The sequence below is a fragment of the Marmota monax genome, unplaced genomic scaffold (genome assembly GCF_021218885.2).
Source record: "Marmota monax isolate L192 unplaced genomic scaffold, Marmota_monax_Labrador192_F-V1.1 WCK01_AAM20220418_F8-fsc00008, whole genome shotgun sequence".
Classification (NCBI taxonomy): domain Eukaryota; kingdom Metazoa; phylum Chordata; class Mammalia; order Rodentia; family Sciuridae; genus Marmota; species Marmota monax.
Genome location: NW_026694432.1, coordinates 25,213,957 through 25,241,793, shown reverse-complemented (window position 1 = coordinate 25,241,793; position 27,837 = coordinate 25,213,957). Strand labels below are relative to the sequence as shown.

The window sequence follows — 27,837 nt, the reverse complement described above, 5'->3', positions numbered from 1 at the left end:
CTCGAGTGTTCTCATCAGTAAATTATAAGCAATAACAGTATCTGTCTTGCAAGGAGGATTAAATGAAATCATTCAAATCCAGTCATAGCCTCAGCATCGGGCCTGGCACACAGATAGAACTATATTAACGTCAGCCTCTACTACAACTGTGCATTGAGTAAAAAGGGGGTGGATGGTGCCTAGACTCTGACCTGCAGATTCTGGAAGATTCCCTCACAGAGGGGATGGCATGAGGTAGGGTCAGGGAGGGCTTTGGACCCCTAATAATATCCATCTCACTGGAAATACATCCAATCTCAGGCCAGGGCAGGACAATCCATGGAGGACTCTGGGGGCCTGCCAGGCCAGCAGGGCACCCTCATTTTCCCAGCTCTAATGAAACCTGGCCCCAAACCTCCCATGTCTAGTGGACATGCTTTGTCCCGAGACAGGAGATCCAAGCCTCTGCTCCCACATGAAGGTTCCAGATCTCATAGGAATGAGCAACTGGAGGCTGAGGGCCTCGACCCCAGCAGGGAGATGTAGCTGCCTCTCTGAAGGCTGTGCATGGCAGAAGGGGAGGGGGCCTGGCACAGAGAGGACAGGCGTAGGGGATGAGGCAAGCTCTACCAGTCTCTACAGTGGCTCCCAGGTGTTCACCTCTATCTCTGTGGCTGAGAGTGTCAGGTCCAGGAAACAGAGACACCAGCCTCACTGCCCGTGCCTGTCCCCTAATTTCCCCCATCCCCATCTAAGACTCCATCCCATCCCTCAGAGAAGTCTCTGATTCACTCATTTCTGCTGGACATCTGGGGACAACTTTGGCCACCTTAGCTGGAGATTTGCCCTTCCTTTGGGGTTTTTGCCAAGTCGCTTAACGGAAATAGCTGGATTTAGTAGAGTCACAAAGTGGGTCCACACCAGGACTTCACTGGTGATAGAGTCAGGATGCAAACCCATTTCCTTTACCACTAATTCGAATGTCCTTTTTGCTAAGGAAAAAAAAAAATGAGGATGCCTGAGTAGATCATCTCCAAGTTTCCCTCCAGCTGAGATAATAGTTTCCTTAATCTTACCGCTGCTTTTTGTAACTCCTGACTCCCAGTGGTTGCCCCAGCCCTGCCCTTTCAGTTTCATCCTTTCCCTCAGTGAAAGAGAGAAAAAGTCATTCAGCAGAGGAGCTCTGACATCTAACCTCTCACACTAACCCACCAACAGTCTACCTGAGAAGTGTGCCACAGTCACCTCCTACAGAATGACACCCACCCTCTGACCCACTCTTACTGTCCCAGGCCCTCGCCCCTCATCCATCAGTGTGTGAGCAGACAGGGGGTCCCGATGAGCGAGAGCGAGGCGCACAGGGGCACAGCACACCCCTCCGCCCTGGGACAGGCGCCACACCCTCTCAGCTAAACAAGGGGGAGGCTCCTCTCCCCAGCGCGGTCCTGCCCCACAGCCCACGTCCGGCAAGCCTGGAGCCGCCGGCTCCGCGCGCAGGGACACACCCCGGGGGAGGAGCCACCCTCCGGCTGTCCCGGCACAGACTGCGAGCAGTTCTCGGTTCCGCTGCCCCAGCCAGCGCCCACGGCGGACGACATGGCCCAAGAGCGCCCTTCCTGCACCTTGGAGCCTGAGCACCTGCAGCGGCTGCTGCTGTCCTCCCAGGAAGCCAAGAAGTCCGCCTACTGTCCCTACAGCCGCTTCCCGGTGGGGGCCGCCCTGCTCACCCGGGACGGGAGGATCTTCTCGGGTAAGGGCGGCCGCTGGGGCCCCTCCTCGGCAGCCTGGGCGGGGGCCAGGGGAGGACACGCAGGGTGGGCGCCCAGGAAGGTGGAGGGAGACGGCGCTGGGCCTCCCAGTCCCTCCCTGGGCCTCCCAGTCCCTCCCTGCCTTCTGTCCCCGACTGTGGTAGGATGCGTAAACATGACTGGAGAACTGATCCCTCGTCTGTCACCTCTTGGAGGACTCGGGTGGGGCAGGAGGGTCGCAGGAAGGGAGGCCCCTAAATCAAGACCATCTGCCGTCCAGGGCGCTGGGAAGGAAGGGCGAATGCCTGAGGAGGCTCCCTGCGCCTGGCACCTGTTGAGGCCTCCTGGGGATGGAGCAAGTCCTCAGCTCCCACCCCCTCATCTAGGTGTTATGCCCATTTTTAGATGAAGAACCTGAGGCCCAGAGAGGCGGCAGGACTTTCCCCAGGTCATAAGGGGCACTGGTGGTGGAACCCAGGGTTGGGGTCCCCAAAGTCCTGCTCTCTTCCCTGAACTCAAGGAGGTGGCATCATCAGTGGTGAGGCAGGCCTGGCAGAGGGTTTTGGAGGAGAGAAGCCAGGTGAGGTTAGGGTGTCCAGCAATGACAGGAAGCCCTGGGAGGGGGCAGGAAGCCACCAGGGTCTGCACAGTGGCTCCTAGCCTCCTTCCTGTAGCTTGCTGGTGCTGTGGAAAAACTCACCTGGGGCTGAGGTGCAGCTCAGTGGGAGAGCACTTGCCTGGTAAGTTCCAACACCAAATAACTAAATAATTTAAAATAAACAAATCTTATCTGTACTCAAATTCAAACTCGTTTTCACTAAGCTTCGGGACAGCAGGGGACATGGTATGAAGGTGATAGGAAGCCATGGTGCCCCTTTGAGTCTCTTGAATGTTGAGGTTCTGTTAGGTCTCATGAGTCATCGGGGTCTCAGGTCTTTGAGCAGAACCCTCCACTGACTGTTGGCTTGTGACAGGAAGGCAAGGAGCACTATTCATTTAGTCCTTACAACCCCACAAGGCAGAGAAGGAAACTGAGGCTCCGAGTGGGCACATGCCCAATATTGCAGAGCTGAGATGGGAACCCAGATTTCCCTGACTCCAAAGTCTTCTTCTCTATAAGGGACAAAAAATCTCTGTCACACTGAAGCTCAGGCATGGCCTGATATTTCTGTGAGTGTTGAACATTAACCAGCACCAGGAACAACTCTGTGGAGTGCAGCGTTACAGCATCGTGAACAAGGAATCCGCACACTCTTGGTACTCACCTGTAATCCCAGCAGCTCAGGAGGCTGAGGCAGGAGGATCATGAGTTCTAAGTCAGCCTCAGCAAAAAGCAAAGCGCTAAACAACTCAGTGAGACCCTGTCCCTAAATAAAATACAAAAAAAAAAGGCTGGGGATGGGGCTCAGTGGTCAAGTGCCCCTGAATTCAATCCCTGGTACCAAAAAAAAAAGCCTCCACATCCCTCCAGATGGTACAGAAAGCCTCTATGCACGCCAGCACCTACAGTAACCCCTTGCAGGGCACTTCCTGTGTGGCATTGTCACTGTCCATTTACATGGTCACCCTGTCCCCAACGTTGTGCTGCCACAAGACAGGAGCTGTGACTTGGATCTTTGTGCCATTGGTCTCCTACAGCGACACAGCACCGGCCTGGTCCAGGGCTGGCCCTCATTGTTGACTGACTGGATGGATGAATGGAGGTGTTGGCCTTGAGGCTGAGTTAGATTGAGGAGGCAGAGGCGTCCAGGGGTCAGTGGTGGGGGCTGGGGTCCATCAGGTCAGGCCACAGCATTTCCTAGGCTGGGGACCACTCTGGCTGTCTTTCATACTTGTTTTCCAGCATTGGGACTGTGTCCTGCTTGGACAAACAGGTGACCAGACAGGCAATGGAGCCAGCCCTCCAAAGCCAGATTCTATGTCGGAATACTCTGGTACTGCTCTCTCTTTCTTTCTTTCTCCCCTCCCCCCACTTCACTTTTTTCTCCTTCTTTCCACCTACAAAAAAAGAAGGTCATTCTCAAGTGGCCCCTGGGAGGTCGGCAGAGTGAAGCCTGGGCCTTGGTCATTCCCACACTGAGCATCAACAGGTACTTGCTGAGCCAACTCCATGCCAGGTCACGTGCCAGTGCTGGGCAGACCTCAGTGAGCAGAAATGACATAGCCCTGCCGTCCCGGAGGTCCCCTTGCCTCACACAGGCAGGAGCTTCCGTCAAGGTCGTGGGGAGTATAGGATGGATCTGGGCTGGCGCGGGCCCCTAGTGAAGCACAGGAGAGGCTCAGGAGTGTGGGGTCAAGGTTCTGGGGTCAGAGTGTGAATCCTGGTGCTGTTGTGTGACCCTGGGGGATAGACTTCACCCTCTGAGTCTCAGCTGGCACAGTGACAGAGCAGCTGTCTTATCGTCCACCTTCAGGATTGCTGAGCAAGCACAGCGCTGCGCCCAGCTGGCGTGCCCCATGTGATGAGGAAGGAAACAGGGAGCCAATGATTGTCACTAAGGAGAGGAGTGACATCAGAGTGGTGTTGAGGACAATTTGGCTGCTGGGTTCTGGAGGAGGGCTGAGCACAGCAGAGTCAGGGGCTGGTGGCTGTTTTGGTCACTGACCTGCCCAGTGAGTGTGTGCGTGTTACCTGGCTCATAACTGGTTCCCAGTTAAGGCTTGTGGAACACATGAAGGAATGGCTCCTACAGCGACGGTGGCAGGCCGGGTGAAGAGGAAGGGACGATCTGAGAGACTCTGCGTGGGACAAATGGACGGGACTGGGAAGGGACTGGGACGGGCTGTGTTAGAAATGAAGGGCAGGAATGTGGTACTGGATCCGCAGGGGGGGGGGAGGGACGGATGAGGCATCACTCACCGTGGGATGCTGAAGGCACAGCTGGGCTGTGCTGGGGACAAGGTGGCAGGGACCAACAGCGATATTAGTGCCTAGGATGGCCGGAGCACTCGCTAAGCGCTTGGTGGAGAAGATCTCCTGGAACCTCACAGCCACCACGTTGGGGGCGAGTAAGGGCCACCGCATCCGTCAAGGTGCTCGCCCCTAGAAATCACAGAGCATCGCAGGCACAATGGGCCAGGTGGCGCTGCTCCCTGGACAGGCTGACGCGGGAACTCAGGTCACCGTGCCCTTCCTTATCCTGTGGACACTAGTTTCTTCCTTTTATCCCAAGGGCGGGCATCCCCAGGTAGCAGGGAACACGACCGCAGGCTGAAGCTGGTTCTCATTCTTACAGCCTCAAACCCAGAGGGGAAAGAACTCCTTCCCTCCAACTCCTGATGGAAAAATTCCAGAGAAGGACTCTGATTGGTCCATTTCAAATTATGGGCACCTCCCTGGGCCAATCGGTTGTCCTGATGGGGGTAGTGTGATTGGGCCAGCTGATGCACATATCCCTCCTCCTCGGGAAGAGGAAGCATCGGATATCACAGAATGGGGCTGGGGTGGGGACTGTGCCAAGCAAAACCGAAAGATGACCAGTTCTATAAATGGGACAACTGAGACTCAGTTTGATCTGATTCCAAATGCCATGCACTTTTGGTGGTCGCTTGGGACTGGGTGGATATGCAGAAGGGGCAGAGAGAATGTGCTGGAAGGAGAGGGCAGTTCACAGAATTCCTGTGGACACTAGCAGCAGGCGGGGCTTGGAGAAGAGGCTCTTGAGTAACCCTGGGAGACCCGCCCTGGGCTCCTGAGGTGGGTTAGAGGGATTGGAGGGTAGAAAAGGCACAGCCGATTTTAGACACTGTGCGTTCACAGCTTACCGCAGTCACCGCCCAGTTCTGTGACTTTGCTCAAGAAGAAAAAGCCCAGCCGCCCTGGAGTTCCTCAGCGGTGGCAGCTGGGGTCCCATCCTGTTCCAAATCAAGTCTGGCTGCAGAGACAGCCTCACTGTCGCGACCTTGTAATGATCATCTTTTCCCCTCTGTCACTGTCGCCCTGGCCAAGGCCTTGTGCCTGTCACAGATGGGCCACCCAGGATGGAAATGATACCTCCAATAACTGCCTCTTCATCATGCACTGCCGGCTGGGGATGGGACATTCCATGGCTGGGGACATCCATGGCTGGGGAGGAAGGGAGGAGGAACTCGCTGGTGAAGAAGGAGCTGCTGAAGGAAAGGGAAGTTAGGAAGGAAGAGGGTCAGGACGGAGGAGGATTGGGAAACGGAGGGGAATGGAGTCTGGGTTGGAGGCTCAGCCTGTGTTTGTGGGCGGAGATGATGGTCCTAGAGCACCAGGGCTGACCCTAGGGTGGTGCGCAGGTGTCCCTCCCCCCCATGCACACCTGGCAATGACCTATCACACACCAGAAAGGGTCTCAGGCCAGTGTCCCAACACAGCATCTCTTGGTTGTGCTTGCTACCACCAAGGGATGGCGGTTTCGATTCTTCAACTCTTTACTGAGCTGGGATAGTGGTCTCTCTCCCGCTTTCCTATCCGTCTGCCATTTAGGGGGAAAACCACTTTACTGGACCAGCTGTGATATATCGTGGGAGGAGCAGACCTCTTTAAGACACTTAAGGATGTCCTGCTTCATTGTGAAATTCAGCGGACCTTGGTCAACCCTTCAATCTGGCTTCAGTCCTTCTTCCACAAACCAGCCCCCCTCTCCACTTCCTTCCCAGCGCTCCCCGTCTTCTGCCTCGGTGCCTACACAGGGTTGACTGGCTCCACTCCCTGCACCCTAGCCTTCCGCTCTTCTGGGTTTGGGTCAGGTGTTAGAGAACCTGCTTCTCAGCTCTCAGCTGAGTATCTCTCCTCTCAGCACCCCCCACACCCCTGTTGCCCTCTGTCCCCCCAGACATCACTTACTTCTCTCTACTGCCACTCAAAAGTGGCTCGTCGCAGAGATGAGCATTGCTAAAATCCCTTGACTCAGTAGTTTAGTTAGAATGCAGTTCATATGTGAAGTGGTCATTTGCATTGGGCAGAGGTTAAGATGGAGACAGCTAGGATTTCTTCAAGCTCACGGGCATGACATTCCTCTAGTCCAGGGATTCTCAAATGTGGCCCCAGACCCTCAGCTTGGCACCTCTTCATTAGAAATGTGAATTCTAGACTCCAGTCCAGACCTCGAATCAGAGACTCCAGGGGAAGGGGGGGACTTCAAAATCTGTTTTAAGAAGCCCTCCAGAAGATTCGGATGCCCACTTGCTGGGTGTGAGAATTGCTTCTCCAACGCCGGTAATATCTCTTAGAGAAGAGTGGGCACCAGCCCTCCGGCTCTGCTCTCTTCTCTGGGGGGCTGGGTTCAAATCTCACCATTAGAATCTCTTTCCTTGTTGATGCTGTGACATCATCCCACCCCAGGCCCCACTGGGTCACCAGAGCAGTGGGAAACACAGCTGGGCTGAAATGCTAGGGAGAGAGAGCTGTCCTTGGCCTCCGGCCACCAGCCTCAGCGTTTAGCATCTAGAAGAAGGGGCTGTAATAGCATCTGCCTTACCCAACTGCTGAAAGGGTTAACTGCCAGCGCGGGGTCAGGTCCCTCACAGTGTGTGGCAGGCAGGAAGTGGTGGCAATGAGGAATAACAGCAGTTTCACCCCGAGGGGTTATTTGGTCCAGTCCTATAATCATCGCATTGTCCTGGCTGCTCTCCTGTGTGCTATAGAGTGAGCAAGACTGCCAGGAAAGAGCTGGCTCGCCTGGAGACGGTGGCCTGCTGTCTTTTTTGTTTCCTTTCTACTTTTTTTGTTGGTGCATTAGAGTTGTACATAGTGATGTGATTTACTGCTACATATTCGTCCACGCACACCATAGAACAATGTCATCTAGCCAGTATCACTCCCCAGCACTTCCCAATAGCTTGCTTTATGAACTCAGGATTATAGTGTGTGGCCTTCCGCCACACCCCCAGCTTTTTCTTTTCTTTTGTCCTGAACAAGACTGGCAAGTTACACTGGAACTTGCTAGAGGCCCTAAGTACAGTTCTTACTTTGCATGGCAGAGATGGAGCACTGACAGGAAATTGCACCCCTTCAATGATAGGCAGCCGTCTTAGTCAACTCAGGCTGCTGTAACAAAACACCATAGACCGGGTGGCTTAGACAACAGATATCGATTTCCAATGGTTCTGGAGATCAAGACACCAATAGAAACCCTCCTACGTAAGGTCTCCTTCCAATCTTTGCCACCTTCTTACTGTCCTCACAGGACAGAGGGAGAAAGCTCCAATTCTCTTCTTATCAGGACACCTTATTATAAAATGGGATTCTCTTCTTATAATCCTATGGGGGCTCCATCCTTGTGGCCTCATCGAAACCTAAGAACCTCCCGAGCAAGGCCTCACTTCCTCATACCATCACACTGAAGGTCAAGGCTTTGGCAGAGAATTTGAGGGGGACACAAACATTCAGCCTGTGATGGTGACCAAGAGCCCCATGTGTCTCTGCCCTCAGGAGGTTCACATTTTAATAGGGGAATCAGATAATAGGGACATTTACTTCTAGAAAGTGTTAAGTGCTGAGAAGAAAATTAAATTGGGATAAATGAATACAGAGGATTGGAGGAGGTGAGAGATGCAGCTTCAGCCAGCGAGACCAGAGGAGGCTTCTCTGCGGAGGTGAAATCAGAGCAGACTTGACTAGGGTGGGCTATGTGCATGTAGGGTATCAAAAGACAAAATCACAACAATTTAGTTTAAAGATCTTAATGGATTTTACTTCCAATTCCAGAATTAGGCAGCGCTTCATTTCATAAAATAGAATAAGTATTCTGACATGCAAAGCAAAGGTGGTTTGATTTATAGGCAGAGAAAGGATGAAGACAAAACAAAAAGACAAAAATTAGATTGATCACTTCAAAGTTACTTTTCTTCTAAAATGGTTTGTTGGTCGGCTTTGTGTCACGGGAGGAAATTAACTTACAAAGAGAAAAGGTTTGTTTTGGTTCACAGTTCTGAAGATTCTGCTCCAAGATCAAATGGTCCCATGCTTTGGGCCTCTGGCAAGGGCAACCTACCATGGTGGGAGCATGTAGCCATATAAACCACCCCCCTCAGGAGCCGGGAAGCAGCAAGAAAGAGAAAGAGACCAGGTTTCCACAGTCCCCTTAGAGTACATGCCAATGACCTCAGGACCTCCCACGAGACTTCCTGCTGGAGGTCCACAGCACTTCCCAGTAGGCCACCCTGGGGACCAAGCCTTCAACACATGGGCCTTAGGGGATGCTCAACATCTGGTGTACAGCAGGCAGGGACAGGGAGACGCCAGGTTAACCTCAGGTTACCGTTTGTGTGTGTGCAAGGAGCAAGAACTTCATTATCGTGTCTGTGGAAACTGACCCATTAGGGAAATCTATTGTTTCTCCTGACATCTGGAAAGGTCTGATAACAAGTTAATTTCAATTTGATGACATGGAACTTCAGCACAGATATGCCATTGGAGGCTCAATACCTATCATTATCATTTTGCAAAGGAGGACAATTGATCCTTAAGGAATTTCAGCCCCTGTCCCAAATTCTCAGAGCCAGTAGAACAAAGGGTCCCAGGACCCAATAGAACCTCAGGGTTGTTCCTGCAAAGCACCCGAGTCATGGGGGCGGGGGGGGGGGCAGGAGGGTGCTCCCAGCAGGACGACTGCTCTCCTCTTAACTGTGGAGATGTTTTGCGCATGATAAGGAAGACTGCTCTAAATGTCACCTTTCTGAACTTCCACCAGACACATGCCCTTGTCCTAAGAGACTGGGTCTTCTCCAAATGTGGCAATTTGCTTTCACAACTCATCAGGGAATCCCCAGATCTATGTGAATCATGTCTATTGGGAAAAGGGTCAGGCCTGAGTCAGGGACAGGTCAGGGCTGGTGAGGGTTGCTGGCCTGAGAGGAAGGTCAGCAGGGACGAACCTGGGAGAGGCAGAATCCAAGAGCAGGTGTTGCTATCAGGGGTCCCAGGGTTCTTGGTGTCCCAAGAAAAGAACTGAGCCAGGCATTGGCAGGCAGAGAAGAGGTTTGTTGAAGACAGAAGTTCATTCTGGGAAACCAGAAGTTCATTTCGGGAAAACAGAAGTGAAACAAGCTAGGAGGTAGCTCAAGGCCCTGACTACACCACGGAGCTTGCTTTTATTGCATTGTGCTAGTTCCTTTAGGGGGGCATTTGGAGTTGATTGACACCTTGATTGACAGCTGAACCTAACATAATTTCCTTTCTACTCTGCATGGGTAAGTTTCATTTTCCATCGGAAAATGCACAGAGGGGGAGCAAACCGCAACGCCAATGGTACATTGGCTAGCAACAGGTGAACTTTCAGTCCCTGGGGCTGTTACCCTGGCCCCAGATTGGGGACTTTCTCTAAAGGGGCTTGAATTCCCCCTGTGGTCATCTAGTCCTCCCTTTAACCACAAGGTGACCCAGGATTCCCTCCCAGGAGGCGCTTCAGACAGAGTGTGAGGAGGGTGCCTTTCCCATCCTGCCGCCAAGCCCCGTCTCCTAACTCATACACCAGGGTCAGCAGAGGTGGGAGCTGTGGTCAGGTTTGGGCAGGCAGGAGTGGTGGGGATCAGGACCATGCTGGGGACCAAGAGGGACTGGTTCATTTCTTCACTCAACTTCCGTCAGCCCAGCAGAGGTTGAGTGATAAGGGGTCAGTTATCTCAGCCATATAACTCACTTTAGGGGCTAGGGATTGAACCCCAGGACACTTTACTACTGATCCAATCCTCACCCCTTTTCATTTTTTCTTTTGAGACAGGATCTCACTAAATTGCTGAGGCTGCCCTCAAACTTGAGATCCTCTTACCTCAGCCTCTGGAGTTGGATTACAGCTGTGTGCCAGCACCCGGCTCATAACTCACATTTTAATATGAATGACTGAGTGCTTAGCCAGCGTGGGCCACGATACCTGCTAACCGCTGCTTTCAGGATCCATAGAGTAGGCCTACTCTACGGATTGATTTATCTGTAGATGCAAAGGATAGAAATGCTCATGAATTACTGTAGACAGAAAGAGAATGTATGTGTGACCAGCAACCTAGGCCCAAGGCCTGACTTCTGAAGCCCCAGCTAACCAGGAATGACCACATGCCACCCCCCCCCAAAAAAAAAAAAAAACAAGCAGAAAAGGAAACTTTAACTGATGTGGCCAAAAGACAAAGTGAAACCCAGCCCCTGAGCCCCAGTGCTGACAGGACCTCAAGTTAAATGGAGGAGGAATTGGGGTGGGGGTAGGAGTAGGGTGGGCTGCACAATTAAGCCATCTTGGTCAAACTGCGCTCTGGTGGATCATTCTCTCAGTCCTGGTTCTGTGAAGGGGCTCTGGAGAAGTCCTTATCACTCCAGGGTCCCATTTCCACTTGCCCCCCAGATCATTTGTCTACCACTCTTGTGATCCTAGAAGGGGGCCATGACTGGGGACTCCCAGGCCCCATTTCAGGGGCCTGAAACAGGATGCTGCGAATCTCGCCTCAGTCTTCCAGGAGGACAAGATGGGCTAGATGAATTGAGGGCAAGTGACCCTCATGTTACTGTTTTTTAGATAAACACTCCTTAAACGGTTTAACATGCCTATGTGCAGACCAAACTTTAAGTTAATAGGAGACAGATACAAAATGAAGGCAGAGATGCCGGGCAGGCCTAAATGAAGAGTCTCTGCCCTTAGCAAAGGCGGCCTCTCTCAGTCCCTGAGTGCACCTAACTGAACGGTGGGAGGAGCTGGAATATAGCTGGGCCTCACGGGCAACTGCCTCGGGCCAGACTCTCCTCTCCCTACCTGGCCTCACCTCTTCCCTCTCAGTCCTCTGTGCGTTTCATGTCTGGTATTGATCTCGCCCATGATGGATGGAGACATGGCGGCCCACACTGGGTGTCAGAGAGGAACCAAAGTCCCACCCAGAGAACTCTGATTGGCCAGGTTGGGTCAGGGCTTAGCCTTAGGCCATGTGAGAAAAGATGTCAGCTTCCACACGAACTATCTGCTGGGAATGAGGTAAGGTGCCAAAGAGGAAGCAGGGCTCGCTGACCACCTCCACATCCAGCTCAGAGCCGGATCTCTCCACAGCCCTCTTCCTCCAGCCCAGCCTGGCTCTGCCTGTCACTAGTCCCCTGGCCTGGAATAGCAGTTCATAGACCAAATAATCATCTGTCCCCATTCCCTCAATATACATTGTGGAGCAGGACAGGGCAGCAGCCGTAAGATGTCACATTAGCAAAGCGAAGAACAGGAAACCCACAGGGGGCCCCAGTCAGGACATTAGTGAAAACCAGCCCTTCTGCCCTGGATCACGCTCCCCTTCCCTTTCTGCCCTGGGGGTGACCCTTGTTCACTGTCTTCTGGGACCCCTGGCTCAGCCCTCTGGGAGCTTCTTCCTTGGTCATTATGATCCTTGGCCATTCTTCTAATGTGTGTGTTAGAGAGAATGGCCGGCCCCCTTTGGGGGCCCCCAGTTCTGTGCGCACACGTGTGGTGTTTTGGGGGTTCAGGAGTTTCTTTAGGGGTTGAACAATCATAGGCTCTTGTGGACCTGACTTGCCTATTTGCTCTACCAACTACCTACACTGAATGGTTATGTCAGAAAAAACAGAATTCTATGACATTTGAGTCACTGTATTTTGAGACCTTTTTGTTACAGCAGCGTAGCCTTCTTTGGCTACTCAATTCTATCAAAAACTCAGATGCCTCCTGCTCTCTTTGCTTCCAGTCCTCCCATGCAGGAGCACCACACCCAAAAGGCCCTTCTAGACACGGTTATCGACCCTGCCAACTCTGTTTCCAAGAACTGGCCTCCTGCTGCCGCATGTCAGGGCTGGCTGTTGAGGCACCTGAACAATAGTCTGAGTGGGAAGGTAACAAATGACACTCTTAATTAGATCCTGGCCACAGGGCTCCTTCTCATTGCCAGGTAGAGGAATATTAATGGTAGGTAATACAGTATGCCCTTCAGGTTATGGCAGTCTGCCACAGACTTAACAAGGGCCATCAGCCTGCCATCTTGCCATTGCTGGTCACCTGCTGCCCGGGTTCAGCCAGGCTTCTATGTGAGTCCTGTTGCAAAACCACCATCAAATCAAAGAAATCCACTAACAGAAAACTCCCAAGCTTCGCAGGAGGTGCCCAGGATGGCACAAGATGGCGGGCAATCCTGGGGCCTCCCGTGGGAGGTGAGTTGTGAAGGTGGCCCAACACCGTCAGAGAGAGAGAGAGTCTTTCCCAGTGCCCCTCTCAGGGGTCCTCCTGGGGATAATGAGCCAGGGATGCTCCCAGGAGACAATGTTGGCAGTGCCAGGTCGGCTGACTGGGAAATGCCCATTTTCAGGGAGTTGAGACCATGAAGAAGTGGCCCCGGGAGCCAGGCTGTCTCCCGACCTTTGGGACGTGGTGTACGCTCCTCATCACTCTGTGTAGCTTGCTTTCTTCCTGAGGCAGAGACATTAATTACTCCCCAGTATCCATTTCCTATTCTTCCTCTAAGTGATCGGAGAGACCCCCATTCCCATATGACTGACTGACTCCCTTGTAGCACAGTGTGGCCATGTGATGACTGAATTTTGGCCAATAGGTTGTGGCCCAAAGTGACAATAGGAAACTTGTGGGTTATATTTTCTTTAATGAGATTCCTTACCTCTATTTCCTTTCTTTTCCTTTTCCATAAGCTGGAAGGTGGGAGCGGATGGAGTGGGACAGCTTTGACTATGAGGTGTATGTCATAGGAATGGAGAAGCAACACGGGAGAAGGGACTTGGGATCTTGGTCTTGGACTTGGACCTACTCTGAATTGTTATTAGGAAGTGGCTGTGCTGGACAGATCACCAGGCTCTCCTCTCTCCTCAGGGTGCAACGTAGAAAATGCCGTCTACCCACTGGGCAACTGTGCTGAGCGGACTGCCATCCAAAAGGCCATCTCTGAGGGACACAAGGAATTCAAGGCCATTGTTATCTCCAGGTGAGTGGGGGAGGCAAGTGACAGTGACCCTCCTTCAGCCCTTCAGCCAAGGCCCCACGTGGGACTCCTGAGCACCTCGGTGCCAGGCACGGATTCAGGACCTGCTGAGTCTGAGGGTGAGGAGATAAATAAGAAGTGGACTCTGCCCCCTGTGAGCCCCAAGAGCCACCCTAATGCCAGGGCAGGTTCCCTTCCAATGGCACAGGGCACAACTGAAAGGCAGCCCAGAGACCAAACCTGGAGGGACCCAGGCTTAAGTTCCATTTTACAGAAAAACCAAACCTGAGGCCCAGAGAAGTCAAGCTACTTTCCCAGGAGTTAGTGGCAGAGCTGGGACAAAACCCAAGTCCCAGAGTGTCACTCCAGGGCCATCCCACTGTGCCAGGCTGTTCCAGGAGGTCAGCGGCTGCTAACCCGGCCCTAAGCCCACGCCCATCTCCGGGTGCCAGAAGCAGGTCTGGGAGACCAGCTGCTGAGGTGGCGGCCGGGGGACGGAGCATGGTTCAGACGAACCCGGCCCCAGCCCAGGTTCTGACTGAGGAAGAACCCCAGCCAGCTCTCTCTGTGCCCCAGACACAAATGTCCTTGTTCTGGGGACCTACCCTCAAGGCAGGCACGCCGAGTTTTTGCTGGCTCTGGACCCAAATACGGTGGCCGCAGGGCTCCCTCTGAATGACCTCTTTACTCATTTGACATTGATTGAATGACCCAGGGTGAGCTGCTTTTGGTCCAGTTGTGCATATTACAGGAGATTGCCACTAGCGAGTTAATGACATGAGAAAGGTTAGCCCACCCAGAAAGAGGCTCCATGGCTGACCAAGCCTTGGTCTTGGGGGGATTTGGCTGCCTGGGTCACACCCCATGGGCAAGGTGGTCCTCCCGGGGGACAGAGCATCTTCCTGGCCCTCATGCAGCTGCCCAGAGCAAGGCCGGTGAACGTGGCTTTTCTCAGATCCTGAGCTCCCACAGGCTGGCCTAGGGGTGGGCCATCTCACTCCAGGTTTGTTCTCTGGGTGACTGGCCACGGGTACACCGAGGGAGAAAGGACCCTGCTCCCGGAAGCCTCCCCCATGACGGAGCCCTGTCCTGGCTTTCCTTCAGCTTTGGGAGAATAAATGAGGCTGTGCCGGGAACATTTTGTGCAGATGAGCAAATATCAGAATGTGAGTTGCACTTAATGAAAAAGAGAGAGAGAGAGAGAGAGAGAGAGAGAAATAACTCAAAGCTGATTTCTTTGAGAAATAACTCAAAGAAATAACTTTCAAAGCTGATTCATAAAAATAATGATATCCTGGAGAAAGAGAAACTAAAGTCAACAAAAAGATAACGGGGCAGAAGCCTTGCCGTTAGAACTTTCCAGATAAAAGCCTTTTTCTCTTGGTCATAATCTGCTTTTAAACACGACTGGGTATTGCTAGCAACGATTAGCAAATGTCCTTATTTACACATAACCTGCGTTTCTCCCACGCCCAACTGTCCTACTCTGGTGATTCTCCCTGTGCCTGTGTCCCCAAACCAGGAATGTGGTCATTGTTGGATCAATTGAGAGCATGGATTTAGGGGATGGATGGGAAATGCCAGTTCTCTCTCTCTCTCTCTCTCTCTCTCTCTCTCTCTCTCTCTCTCTCTCGCACTGGACAAGGCTGAACAGACCGAGCCCCTCTGAGATCTCTAAGGACAGACACTGCACCCAGGAGAGGCTCAAAGGTCCACCCACAGAGCCCGGGTGGGCTTTGCTTGCAGAGGAATGAGCTTGGCCCGAGTCCCAGCTGCAGTCACCACGGTCAATGGGTTTCCAGGCTGTCTAATCTGACCAGCGTGACTTCAGCTGTGACCAAGTTCAGCACAAACCACAGAGAACTCAAGGCAGGAAGGGGAGGGGGAGGGGCGAGGGAGAAGAGGGAGGCAGGAGGAAGTGTCCAGATGGAGCCGCCCTCCAGGGACTCTGGGCAGGGATGTGGAGCCAAGGGTAAGCCACGGGCTCCAGGGTCATCGAGGCCTCCTGCTCCCCCACGGACCCCGGGCATGGCGCCATGGTCTCTGAGCTGACCTGATCCGTGAAATGGGGAGAGTAACATCTATCCATAGGCTGTCCCAGCGTCTCCTGAGATGGTTTCTGTCTGGAGCAGAATATGTCCCGATCTTAAACTACGGTTTTGAAGTCATCATTATTACTTCAGCAGGCTGCAAGGTCCCCAAAGGTAGAGTGAACAGATTCTGGGTTCCAGTCCCGGCTCTGTGGCCGTGGGCAAGGGGCCTCAGCTGTCATGATCTCTAACATGTAGGTTCATAAGGGTACCTGCTCAGCCCTCACCCTTGCCTGGTGTTGGGGAATAAATGCTCTAGACCCTTGGCACAGTGCCCGGACCAGAGGCACAGTGTAAGCAAGGGCCATTGTTATTCTTAGAACTATGTTGCGGTCACACCTTCTTGTGACTTTCAATAGTTGAACTGGCCAATCTAACTTTCCCATAGAATACATGATTGCCCCCCTTGAATGCCCTAACAGGTCACCAAGTTCAAGGAACTGTTCATCGGGTAGTTGACAGAGCATGCCACAAGACAGGAAGTGGCAAGCTCAGCAGGGGCCAGATCATATAAGGTCTTACAGGTCATGGGAGGGAGGCTGAATTTCACCTGGAGTTCCTCTCCCAGGGCCCTGCCCACTGTTTGCCTTTGTTACCTCATTGCCATTCAGATTCATTCCCCCCCAACCATTGTCTTTGTTGATCCTTTTCCTTGACTGCCCGGCTTAGAGCAGGTTCTTGGTTTATGTGGGTAGAACAAAGCAAGATATAACCCAGTCCAGCCTTAAAGGCTTATGGGAGAGGCCCATGGTGCAACAGCTGTCTCCTGATCATTACTAGGGTCAGCTTGGCTCAGGGGCCTCCTGGGCCAGGTCTGCACATTTTCATGTTCCCATGGACTTCTGAAACAATGCTCAGAGAGGACCCCACCTTTCCATGGAGCAGGTTGTTATCAGGAAGATTAAATAAAATAGCACCCTCTGTCCCCTAAGCCCCTTTATTCTGTTCATAGCACCCATCCCACCTCCCTTGGTACCTGGTCGGCTGGTGGGTGGTCTGGCTCTCCTGCCTAGACTGTAAATTCCTGAGCACAGTGAGTCTGTCTCAATCACTGCTTTGTCCCAGCACCAATGACAGTGCCTGGCACATAGCAGGTGCTCACTAAATGTTGGTCTGAAACGAGGCAGTACACACAGGGGGCTTTGCAGGACGCTCTGCATGTTCTTGGCACACATTAAACAAATATTGTTAACACAGAATAAAAGGAGTCATAAAATAATACATAGCACACATGAAATGTGATAAAGTACTGAGCCCGCGCCAGTGACGATAGATGCAAGGAACTAGCACAGGCGATGACAATATGGGCACAAACTAAAGTTTAGGAGACTCTCATACACACCTCGCCACACCTCATTTTGTTTTCTCACGGTCCTACACGAGGTAGATGACTTCATTCTCCATGTTTTATAGACCAAGAAATGAGGATGGGTAAAATGACTCCAGGTTCGCGCATAGGTTGCAAAAGGAGGAGCTGAAAACCTAAGAAGTTGAAGTCCCTTGTTCTTGCAGGTGTATCTTAAAGCCAGGGTGCAGTGGGCGAGATGATGATGGCTGCTGGCTTAAGGTCTGGTGCTCCAGCGGGCTTCGAGTTTCCCAGTTAAACCTTTAGGTGACCTTTGTCCTGCTCAGAACTGGAGGGCTGGCTGTAGGTGCTTGAATTCTCACAGGCAGCCCCTGGCTCTAAGCCCCTCCTCTCCAGGCCTCTTAGATTCCAGCCTATTTTACTCTTTGAGTCTCATGCATCTTGTTCTTCGTGCATCAGGGCCTTTGCACATACTCTTTATTTCCTTTGCACAACATAGAAAAAAACCCAGCTTCAGAACAGCATCTCTGTTACTTCATCTCGCTGACCCTGTTTCCTCACCTGTAAATGGACCATTCTGACACACAGTTTACTCTGAAAATTAAATGAAATGATGTATGTCAAATGCCTGGGGTAGTAGTTGCTCACTAAATGGCAATGTATGACCTCTACTGTTCCTCCAAGGACAGGGTCAAATGCTGCCTCCTCTGTGAAATATCCACTTTCACTCTGGTGGCAGGGCTTGTCTCCCTCTTACTCTGTGTCCTAACTACATTTTGTTTAAAGTAATATCCAGCTTTCTGTCACCTGCTGGGCTGAGCCATCTCCTGAAGGCCAGAGTCAAATTCTCCTCAACCCCTGGAACCCCAGTGGGTGGGCGGCACTTTGTGTTCACTAAACACTTACTGAATGCTCTGAAGACGACCGCATTCCTGCCGCTGGCCTTGCCCCTTGGAAGTGTGGGAGGCCACCAAGTCGCCTCCCCAGCCTCTGGGACATCACATGTCTGAATCAGGAGCTGCCCAGGGGTCCCGCCTACCTGGAATGGGGCAGGAACTCAGCGCCTCAATCTTAGCCATTGTCCTATGCCGCGGGACACACTAATTTGCCTTCCAATCTCTATTTCCCCAGTAACCTGCAAGATGATTTCATCTCGCCATGCGGGGCCTGCCGGCAGGTCATGAGAGAGGTAAGAGCCCCCTCCCGGCCGGTCCCCGGCAGAAGGCCCTGGCTCTGGCCTCCAGGCCACAGGAGCCCCGCCAAGTGGCCCGGTGCGGTTGGCCGACTCCGAGGGCTTCCCCAACCCACAGAGTCACTGCAACGGCCCCTTCTTCCCGCAAATACTTCCCGAGTGGGTGTCAGGGGTGCCAGGCCCTGAGCCAGTGCTGGGGACAAGGCAAGTCAGGCCCTGCCTCCTGAGAGCTCACGGCCCGGGGCCCAGGTGGACAGTAAACAAGGAGGCAACTAAGAAAGGTTCTGAGAGGGAGAGGGCAGGGACACTCCAGAGCAGGGGCTGCAGACGCCCACCTGTGGACCACAGCTGGCCTCCACTGGTCTTTATCAATAAAGTCTTATTGGAACCCTCTGTGCCCATCATTGATGTATCATCTTGGGCCACCGTCCCTTGGAGAGCTGAGCCGAGCCGTTACACAGAGGCCACGTGATACTTACTGGCCTTGGACAGAGGGGGTGTCCACCCTGCTCCAGATGGCCAGGAGGGCCTCTGTAGGGGAAGGCATTTGAGCAGAAATCCAAATCACGAGAAATGAGGGGAAGGTTCAGGGAGTTTTCCAGAGACCAACAAGGTCACCCCTTGGTGAGTTTGATACAGAGCAAGAAGCACAGGACCTGGGCAGCGGAGTGAGGGGACGATGGGATGCGGGGTCAGAGGCCTGGGCAGGGGCCAGATGGGGCCCGGTCGCACCAGACGGAGGGCAATTTTATTCCAGAAGCAGCAGGAACTGAATTGTACACTTAACAATGGTTCAAAAGCCAGATTTCATGTTGTGTCCACGTTGCCACATTTTTTTTAAACGCTGAAAAAAAGAAGAGAATGAAGGGACGTTTGCAAAAAGGAGTGTCTGGGTTGTGATGTGTGTGTTACAAAAGCCACCGTCGTCGTCGGAAGGCAGTGATTCCGCCAACTCTAAAACCACAGGGGTGGCTTAGACCGCGGGCTCTTCATCTGGGCCAGGTGGGAGTTTTTGAGGTTTATATGAACACTGGGGAGTGGCAGTGAGCCTTGTGGATTCTCAAAGAGAATGTGTCCTTTGGAATCCCAAAAGGTGAAAGCCACCAGCTCAGAGCCCCACACTCGGCCCTTGAGCTCTGGCGCAATGTCACCAACCGCTCTGAACACTGCAGCTTGTTTGGCCCTCACCCCGAGCCCAGGAGAGAAGCGGATGCCATCAGCCCCATTTCCAGAGAAGCTCTTTGAAAAGGGTCAGAGAAGCCGAGCGCCCGCCCACGATGAGCCGGCATCGGTGGCCCTTGTCCGTGGCCAGCTCCAGGGGTCCCCAGGGCCTCGAGTTCCCGCTCTCTGGCTTGCTGCTCTGGACGCTGGGCAGAACCACGAAGGACCAGACCGAGCAGGGACTCTGCCCTGGGGACGCTGCTCGTTCCCGGGGGTTCCTCTTCCCGGGGCGTTGGGGCGAGGGGACCGGGTCTGTGGCGTCTGTGCCTCGGGCTTCGGGGCATCTGGAGGCTGCACAGTCTCTAGCCTCTTCTCCTCCAGGACTGCGAGCCCAAGCCCGGCAGAGTTTGCACAATGCATTCCCCAAATCCAGATGAAAAATGCTGCCCTGGAGGCACCGAGGTCACTCTCTGGCACTTGTCTCACTCTAGAGGGACAGACACACTGCCCAGCTCGGTGGCAGTGTCTAAGGTCACGTAGGGAAGCCACCATGGGACGCCAGTCTCTGGCTCCCAAAGCCTCCCCTGGGCCCAGTTGCTCAGGACTGTTTTCTCCAGATTCGCTGCTGGCCCTGGAGGCAGGGAATGCCACAGGAAGGAGGGAGAGGAGAGGCCTGGGGCTGGGGACCAGGGCACCCAGGTCCGCCTGCATTCAGCTTTTGTCCATGCCCTCAGGCAAAGCCTGCCAGGCAGAAAATTTTTCTCTCTTAAAACATTAATTCTGAAAAAGCCAGAAGATTGATGGTGTCTGGTGATAACTTGGTGGTTCAGACAGAAGTGGAGGCTGCGAACCTGAGCAGTCGCTGGCAGCCAGCATGACCTAGCAGAAGGGGTGCGTTTAACTGAGCACATACTATGTGTCTTTCCCGGAATTGTCTCTAAATCTCGCCACACCTGGCCAGGGAGAGCCTGGGTCTGCTGATGCACACCATCTCCATGACACCACCATCAACTTAACGCCCACCGACCGACCTGCCTACCACATTCTCCCATCTCTAAAACTGTCTCATGGATCAAGGCGCTGAGCCCTAAAGACTTATCCTCTGCCTGAGGTTGTACAGCAAGCAAATGTTGTTCCTCACAGTGCACAAGAAAGAGGGGGAGTCAGCTCACTGTTCCCTGTAAGCCTCGGTTTCCTCATCTATAAAATGGGCCTAATAGCACCTACCTCCAAGAGTAGATACTAAGGCAAGCGCACTACTGAGGGCATCATGAAGCAGGCATGTGACCTGTCCCGACGGGTAAAGGACAGACAGTGAGGGAAGCCGGCCTTAGCTGTCGTTCATCATAGCAGAAGGAAGTCGGCCTCTGCGGTTAGATGTCATTTTTACAAAGCCCTGGGTGAGCCCTCAAAGGACACATTGCCCACCAACAATGCGCCCCAGGCCGTTGGAACTCTCAAGGTCTATGTGTCGAGCACAATTTCTGCCATCACCATTTTACAGATGGGGACACTAAGGCACCCAGAGGGATGTGGGGCAGGGAGTGAGAGCCAGACGGAAACTCAGGTCCCCCTAAGCCCTCAGCACCTGCCCCCCTCAGCCTGGCCTTGTCTCTTTTCCAGTTTGGCACCGACTGGGCCGTGTACATGACCAAGCCCGACGGCACGTATGTGGTCAAGTCCGTCCAGGAGCTGCTGCCCGCTTCCTTTGGGCCCGACGACCTGCAGAAGATCCAATGAAGGCCGAAGAACACCCCCTGTCCAGGAGGGCCTGGTTCCCACAGCTGCTTAAGGGGACAGTCACCCAGAAAACTTCCTGAAGATGTCCTTGCTGGCCTAAGGACACCTGCCAAACGGGGTCCCGCCATACCGGGGCCAGGGAGGAGTGCTTTTCCAAGTCCACCAAGCACCATGAGGGGATAGGGCTTCTCTCGCCAGGCAGGAGCCCTCCTGCGCCCTGTCCACCCTGGGGTTCAGAGCGCCCTGTCCCTGGCTTTCCCTCCCATGGCCCTCTTTAAAGCTCCACCTCTGGACACTGCCCCAACCTGAGGTCCTGGCCTGTTCCAGCGGCTCTGCTTGTCACCCACAGCCCGATTTGCACAGATGTGTTTGCTTTCTATCATTGCTGCAGCTCTTCACAGGCGCAGGGCCATCTGTCCCTTTTAGAAGGACCTGGACAGTCTACTTGGGAGAAAGCAGATACTTTAAAATTGTGCCACTCTTCCATCTGCCGCCATTTGTACCTCGACTGCCCCCAAAAGCCCACATCTAAAAGGCTTGGTCCCCAGCCTGTGGCACTGCTGAGGGAGGGTGAAACCTTTAAGGTGGGAGAGCTTCAGGTCAGGGGCGGCATGACCCTGTAGGGCACTGTGGGACCCCAGTCTCTTTCTCTTTTGCTTTCCTGTCATGAGGCTTTTGCTCCTGGCACCCCCTCCTGCCATGATGTGCTGCTTTTCCATAGGCCCAAAGTCAGGGGACAAACCAGTCATGTACTGAAGCATCCAAAACTGGGAGCCAAAATAAACCTTTTGTCTTTATGAGATGATCATCTCGGGTGTTTGTTATAGTCACGGAAAGCCAACGAGGACACCATCTCTAGAGTCTGGTTTTGGCTCAGCATAGACCTGAGCCCTGGACGCTGTCCACCTGCTGCCTGCAGCTGAGATTCCAAAGGGCGTGAAGGGAGCCTAGACAAGCTCCCAAAGCTTCCTCTCGGGGCCTCCTGGGAGGCGTAGACTTTCGTGTGTGTTATTTTTCATAGAAAATGCTCAACAACTGTGGGAGGTGGCTATCTCCCCTTCTCACAGATGAGGGTGCTGGGATTCAGAGAATCGAGCTCTTATTCTAGGACCATGGCAAAGCTCGGCACAGAATCCAGGGCCCTTGACCTCCCCTATGTTCTAGAAACTCTGTGGACTTCGCCATGCACCGAGGTGTGTACCACAATGGACCCATTACACCCTCATTTATCAAACCAAAGGGCAAGATTATCACCTTCACTTTATCAATAAACAAGGCAAAATTCAGAGGACTTGAGCCACACGCCCAGAGTCACAGAGCTAGTCAGTGGCAGAGCTGGAATCTGAACCAAGTCTGCCCGATTCCGAGCATTTTCCCCCACAGCTGGTGTGTTTATTTATGAGGGTTTTATACATCGAATATGCTAAATAATGCAAAGAGGAAAATGTCTAAAACACAGTCTCTGCCCTTGAGCAACAGTCTGACAGGAAAAGAGAAGTGTAAACAGAACCCACAAATACACACTGCGGTCCGGGCAGTACCGAGTGTGGGTGGCACTGTGGGGGCCATGATGTGTCCTGGAGGTAAGGAGCACCATGGAGGGACTGTCCACTTCAGTGGTGCCTTGGGTCTCTCTCTCTCTCTCTCTCTCTCTCTCTCTCTCTCTCACACACACACACACATACACACACACACACACACGAAGGTCAGGACTGAATAGGGAAGGAATCAAGGCTGGTCCTCTGGAGGGGGGTGGTGACAGCTCCAGGTGTCCTTCCAGGAAGAACTGACCTTGGGGCCAGCTCAGTGGGTGGGATAAAAATAGAACTCAGGTTCCTTTGGTCAAGAAAGGGAAGTAATAATTGGATGCTATAATTTGGATTTGGGACGTCACCCAGTGACCCATGTGTTGAAGGATGGGTCCCAAGGTGCTGCTGGGAGTGGTTGAGCCTGTGAGATGTGGGACCTAGAGGGAGTGAGGCCACTGGGGTCATGGCCTTGGAGGGACTATAGGTACCCCAGCCCCTCCCTGCTTCCTGTCTGTCTCTTTGCTTCCTGGTGGCCATGAAGTCAACAGACCCGCTCTGCCATGAACTCCTGCCAAGGCAATAGGGCCAAGTGACCCTGTCTGAAACCTCTGAATCTTGTGAGTCAAAATAAACCGTTCCTCCTTTTCAAAAAGTTGACTACCTCAGGTGTTTTGTCACAGCAACAGAAAGCTGACTGCTACCCTGAAGGACAGGAAGTGGACGAGTAAGTCTGCCTTCACCGGAAGTCTTTTCCAGCCAGGTGCTGCTGCCTGGGGAGACCATGGCAGACCTCACGCACCCGGACTCATCTGCTGCCACCGTGTTAGACAGTAGTTGTCCCAACATTTGTTGCTGCAGGATGCAAAACTCTACTCTGCTTTTCATTAAAATGGCTTCCGGACCTTTGGCACAGTCTTCCAAACGTTTCCAACAAAATAGGTAGAGAAATTTTAAAAAGAAGAAGCTAGAAAAAATATGCCAAGATTTACATTAATTAAAGTTCTGCTTATTAAGAATATAAACGATTGATTTTTTTTCTTGTATATATTTTGGGTTTTTTATATTTCCAAAACATTAATAAATTAACAAAAATAAAATAAAGAAAAATGATATAGTAAAATGTTTAAAGGTTTACACTTTGGAGTTGAACAGGCTGTAAACCATGTGGCTTAGCGCAAGGTATTTCATGATTCTGAAACTCAGTTTCCTCATCTGTTAAATGGGAATGACAGTATCCACCCCATAGGATTGTTGTAGGGACAGAATGAAACAATGTGATATTAAAAGTCCACTGTTTGCCTAGGGCAGTGGCCCATGCCTGTAATCCCAACAGCTCAGGAAGCTGAGGCAGGAGGATCAAGAGTTCAAAGCCAGCCTCAGCAACAGCCAGGTGCTAAGCAACTCAGTGAGACCCTGACTCTAAATAAAATATAAAATAGGGCTGGGGATGTGGCTCAGTGGTTGAGGGACCCTGACTTCAATCCCCAGTACCTGCCCCCAAAGTCCACTGTTCAGCCTTTAGTAAGGTCTCCATAAATGTCACCTCTTCAACTTTATTAAGGGTGACAAATTTTGGTCCTATGAGGATGGATTTAATTTTTGTAAAGAGTCAACAGTCTTTTACAACCGATTTGTTGATTCCTTTAATATTTATTAGTGTGGGCTAAGACTGGGACCATCCTGGGGACACATCAGTGAATAAGACAAAATCCCTGCCCTCAGGGACCTCTCAGGCTCAGTGGGAAAGTAAGATTTTTTTTTTTACCATTCAGGTAAGGACTGGGGTTAGGAGAGGGGTGAAAAAACATAAGGTCCGGCTACAGGATGGGGCCCAGTGTTCTGGTACTCTTCGCCACAGAAAGAGTCCAGAAATTATTTGAATGGTGTCCACTTGGAAGAACAGCGCTTATTTGACTCTACAGGGGCTGGGATGTTTATTTAAAATAGAAACATTTCATTCTGCAGCTGAGGATCTGGGTAGGCAGAGCAGTACACGCTCCGTGTTCAGCACGGTCTGGGTGTCTTCGGAGCCTAAAGCACATCCAGATTTCCATGGAAATAAATAGAAGCATGTAGGGTCCCACGGCTCTCGCCAGCTGCTGCAGACTGCTTATGTAAACTGTGCGAATCTTTGGGGTTTCCTTTTACACAGCTATAATGACAGACACTGGGGATACTTCAGTGACTGTGTTTGAAATGAAACCAGAAAATGTTCAAGAATAAATAGGGGGGCTGGGAGGGGCTGGGGTTGTGGCTCAGCAGTAGGGCGCTCGCCTAGCACATGTGAGACCCTGGGTTTGTTCCTCAGCACCACATAAAAATAAATAAATAAAAGAAAGGTATTGTGTCCAACTACAATTACAAATATATTTACAAAAAATAGCGCGGCTGGGGATGCAGCTCAGTGGAAGAGCACTTCCTAGCATGTGCAAGGCCCTGGGTTCAAGCCCCAGAACCTCAGGACGGAAGGAAAGTAGGGAGGCAGGAGGGAGGGAGGGAGGGCTGGGGGTGTCACTCAGTGGTAAAACACCAGATTAGAATTTGCAAGACCCTAGGTTCCTAGTCAAGTCCCACACTTGTATTTGATTTTATGGGCACAGAAACCAAACCAAAGGAATCCTCAGTTTGTTACATGTTTTTTAAATAAATAAATAAATATATTTATTAAAAATGTTATTGAATATAATAATACACACACACATACTTTGGTGAAGGAGGAATTAAGGTGGGAATTAAAAACTCTATGACTGAACAGAAAAATGGACAGCATAATGGTTGCATTAGTTATCTATTTCTGTGTAATGAATTAACCCCAAATTTAGTAGCTTAGGACCAGGATCATGTATGCTCTCGGCTTCTGCTGGCCAGGATTGGGGGCTAGCCAGGTCCTGTGGCTCAAGGTCCCTTACAAGGCAGCAATTAAGGTGGCAGGCCAGGCTGTGTCTCCTCTGAAGACTCGACTGGGGGTGAATCCACTTTAAGGGCAGCTCACATGTTGTCAGCTGGTTCGGTTCCTTATGAGCTGTTGCTGAGATGACTTGGTCCTTTCTTCTCCCTAGAACAAGCCAGTAGGAGAGCAAGAAAGGAAGCAAGACAGAAACCAGAGCCTTTCTGTAACCTCCCACCCGACAAAGCAACATCCTGTCAATCTTCACATATTCTATCCTTAGAAGCAAGCCACTGAGACCCAGCCACATCCTAGAAGGGACTGCACAAGGGCACAAATACGAGGACGTGGCATTCTTCAGATGTGGAAAGTGAAAATGCACATGACCAAGAGAAAGAAAGAAAAAACGAAAAGTACAGAAAGTACAGACAGGAGGAGCTGGGGATGTGGCTCAGTTGGTGGAGCGCTTGCCTCGCATGACCAGGCCCTGGCTTCAATCCCCAGCACCACAAAAAAAAAGAAAAAGAAAAGAAAGAAAAAAAGAAAGGTAGGTAGCAGAGGGTCAGAAGCAGCAGGCGTGGTGAGCCCCGGGAAGGAATTTGAGCTCTATTCCAAAGGGCACCCTCAGCTTCAGGTAGAGGTGGAGGGTCAGTTTTGTGCTTTAAATAGATCCATCTGCTAAATCAAGAAATAAAAGAGATGTAAAGAAAATTATCAGAAAAAAAAATAGGTAAAAAGGAAATATTGTCCTTGGGCTGAGGACTAGGCTTAGGGAAGGTGGGGACAGCAACTGACTTCTTTTTATCAGGAGCCTGTGTCCATGCACTGCCAATGGAGGCTTGGGGGTTGTTTTTGGTTGGTTGGTTGGTTTGCGCAGTTCTGGGGATGGATTCCAGGAGCCCAGGCGGGCAGTCTACCATTGAGCTGAGAATAAAAAGGAAAGAAATGTAATAGCAACAATGTGGCACAAATCCTAAAGGGTGGCTGCCCCCAATGGTTCTGCAGCGGAGGGGCGAGAGGGGGCAGCTCTGACATTATCTTCAGGCCTCTCTGCACACCTTCCTTTTCTCCTCCCCAGAAGGAGTGACTGATGTGACCAGAAGTTCGAAAGCATGTCACAACCTCTTCTTCTCACCTTGGCCTTAGACATGAGTGTGCCCACTGAGGACTTGTATTCCCCCATGGCTCTTAAACAAAGGCTGGGGACTTGGCAGGCCCTGGGCGGGGGTGCTGGAGACGCTAAGGTGTAAACATCACCACCTCTGTCCTTACAGAGCTCGTATTTTAGAGGGGAAGACAGAGAATGAGCATCTAGTCCAGTCTGGAGAAGGTCAAAGAAGCCTTTTTGAAGGAGGTGACCCCAAATAATTCAGCACTGATGCATCATAAAGGGCAGGGCAGGGGGATCAGCAAGAAAGACCCTGAGACCAAAAAGTGAGGCACCTTCCTTACCACGCTAAGGAGCTGTCTCGGGCTCCATTCTGAAGGTTATGGGTGAGGGCCTAGGAAGGACTTTCTGCATCAGGTGACACAGCTGTATTTGTCCTTTAGACAAGCAGTGTAGGGCAGCAGAAATATCGACTGCACACACCACTGATCGATCGCCTGAACTTCCCCACAAGGCAACGTCACGGTGGCTCCAGTGCCACCGTGCTCTCATCCATCTTGGCGCAGGCAATGTGGAAATCTCACTGACTACCAAGGTCTGATCAAAACCCCCAAAACCTCCAGCCCAGGAGTTTTGAGTAGTAGCAGGATTGTGAGATTGTGATCTGGTTGCAGCTTCGCTCTGTCAACAGTTTTAGCAAAATCCCCTTCCACCTGGGCTGGCAATTTAGAAAGAGCATTTCTGAAACGCTCTGTGGATAAAAGATGTTGCTGTTCTGGGAAAATGTGTCTTGTCTCCTGCCAGGAGAGGACAGAAAGCACTGAAACAGTTCCAAGAGATGCGGTCTAGAGAGGGAAGGTCAAACAGCTCTCCACAGTTCTCTCTCTCTCTCTCTCTCTCTCTCTCTCTCTCTCTCTCTCTCTCTCTTTGTGTGTGTCTTGCCTTTTCCATTTTTACATCAGCATCAGTTCCACACACCACCCTACCTCCCCATCCTTTGGAGGGTTAAGTGATGCTTCTTAGGAATATTATATAATTTACTAAAACTCAGGTAAAACGCAGGCTTGCCCACCTGGAGGGAAAGGTACAGACCAGAAAAGTACAGACCAGAAAGGATCCTGTGGCCTCCCCAGGACCCCCCACCCTCCTCTCATTCTTGCATCTGAGCAAATCAAAGCCTGCCTGGTATATGTGTGATGGGTAATAAATGCTATGTGAATCAA

General features: G+C 51.9%; 1 protein-coding gene across 2 annotated transcripts; it reads left to right on the top strand.

Moving 5' to 3' along the window:
- The first annotated feature begins 1,484 nt into the window (after positions 1-1,484).
- Positions 1,485-27,837, top strand: Cda (cytidine deaminase). Of its 2 annotated transcripts, none has more exons than XM_046469157.2 (4): positions 1,485-1,729; positions 13,493-13,604; positions 18,129-18,186; positions 25,679-27,837. In XM_046469157.2, the coding sequence occupies exons 1-4, from the start codon at positions 1,576-1,578 to the stop codon at positions 25,787-25,789; spliced, it is 435 nt and encodes a 144-aa protein (XP_046325113.1). In that variant the 5' UTR covers positions 1,485-1,575; the 3' UTR covers positions 25,790-27,837. The 2 variants fall into 2 exon arrangements, with proteins under 2 accessions (XP_046325113.1, XP_046325112.1); XM_046469156.2 differs by lacking the exon at positions 25,679-27,837 and adding an exon at positions 20,974-21,890 and having other exon boundaries at positions 1,490-1,729.

Bases quoted from the DNA above. Each gene is read 5' to 3' on its own strand.
- Cda (XM_046469156.2), top strand. From the start codon at position 1,576: ATGGCCCAAGAGCGCCCTTCCTGCACCTTGGAGCCTGAGCACCTGCAG. The intron at 1,730-13,492 runs GTAAGGGCGGCC...CTCTCTCCTCAG, and splicing joins GGACGGGAGGATCTTCTCGG to GGTGCAACGTAGAAAATGCC. The intron at 18,187-20,973 runs GTAAGAGCCCCC...TCTCTTTTCCAG, and splicing joins GCCGGCAGGTCATGAGAGAG to TTTGGCACCGACTGGGCCGT.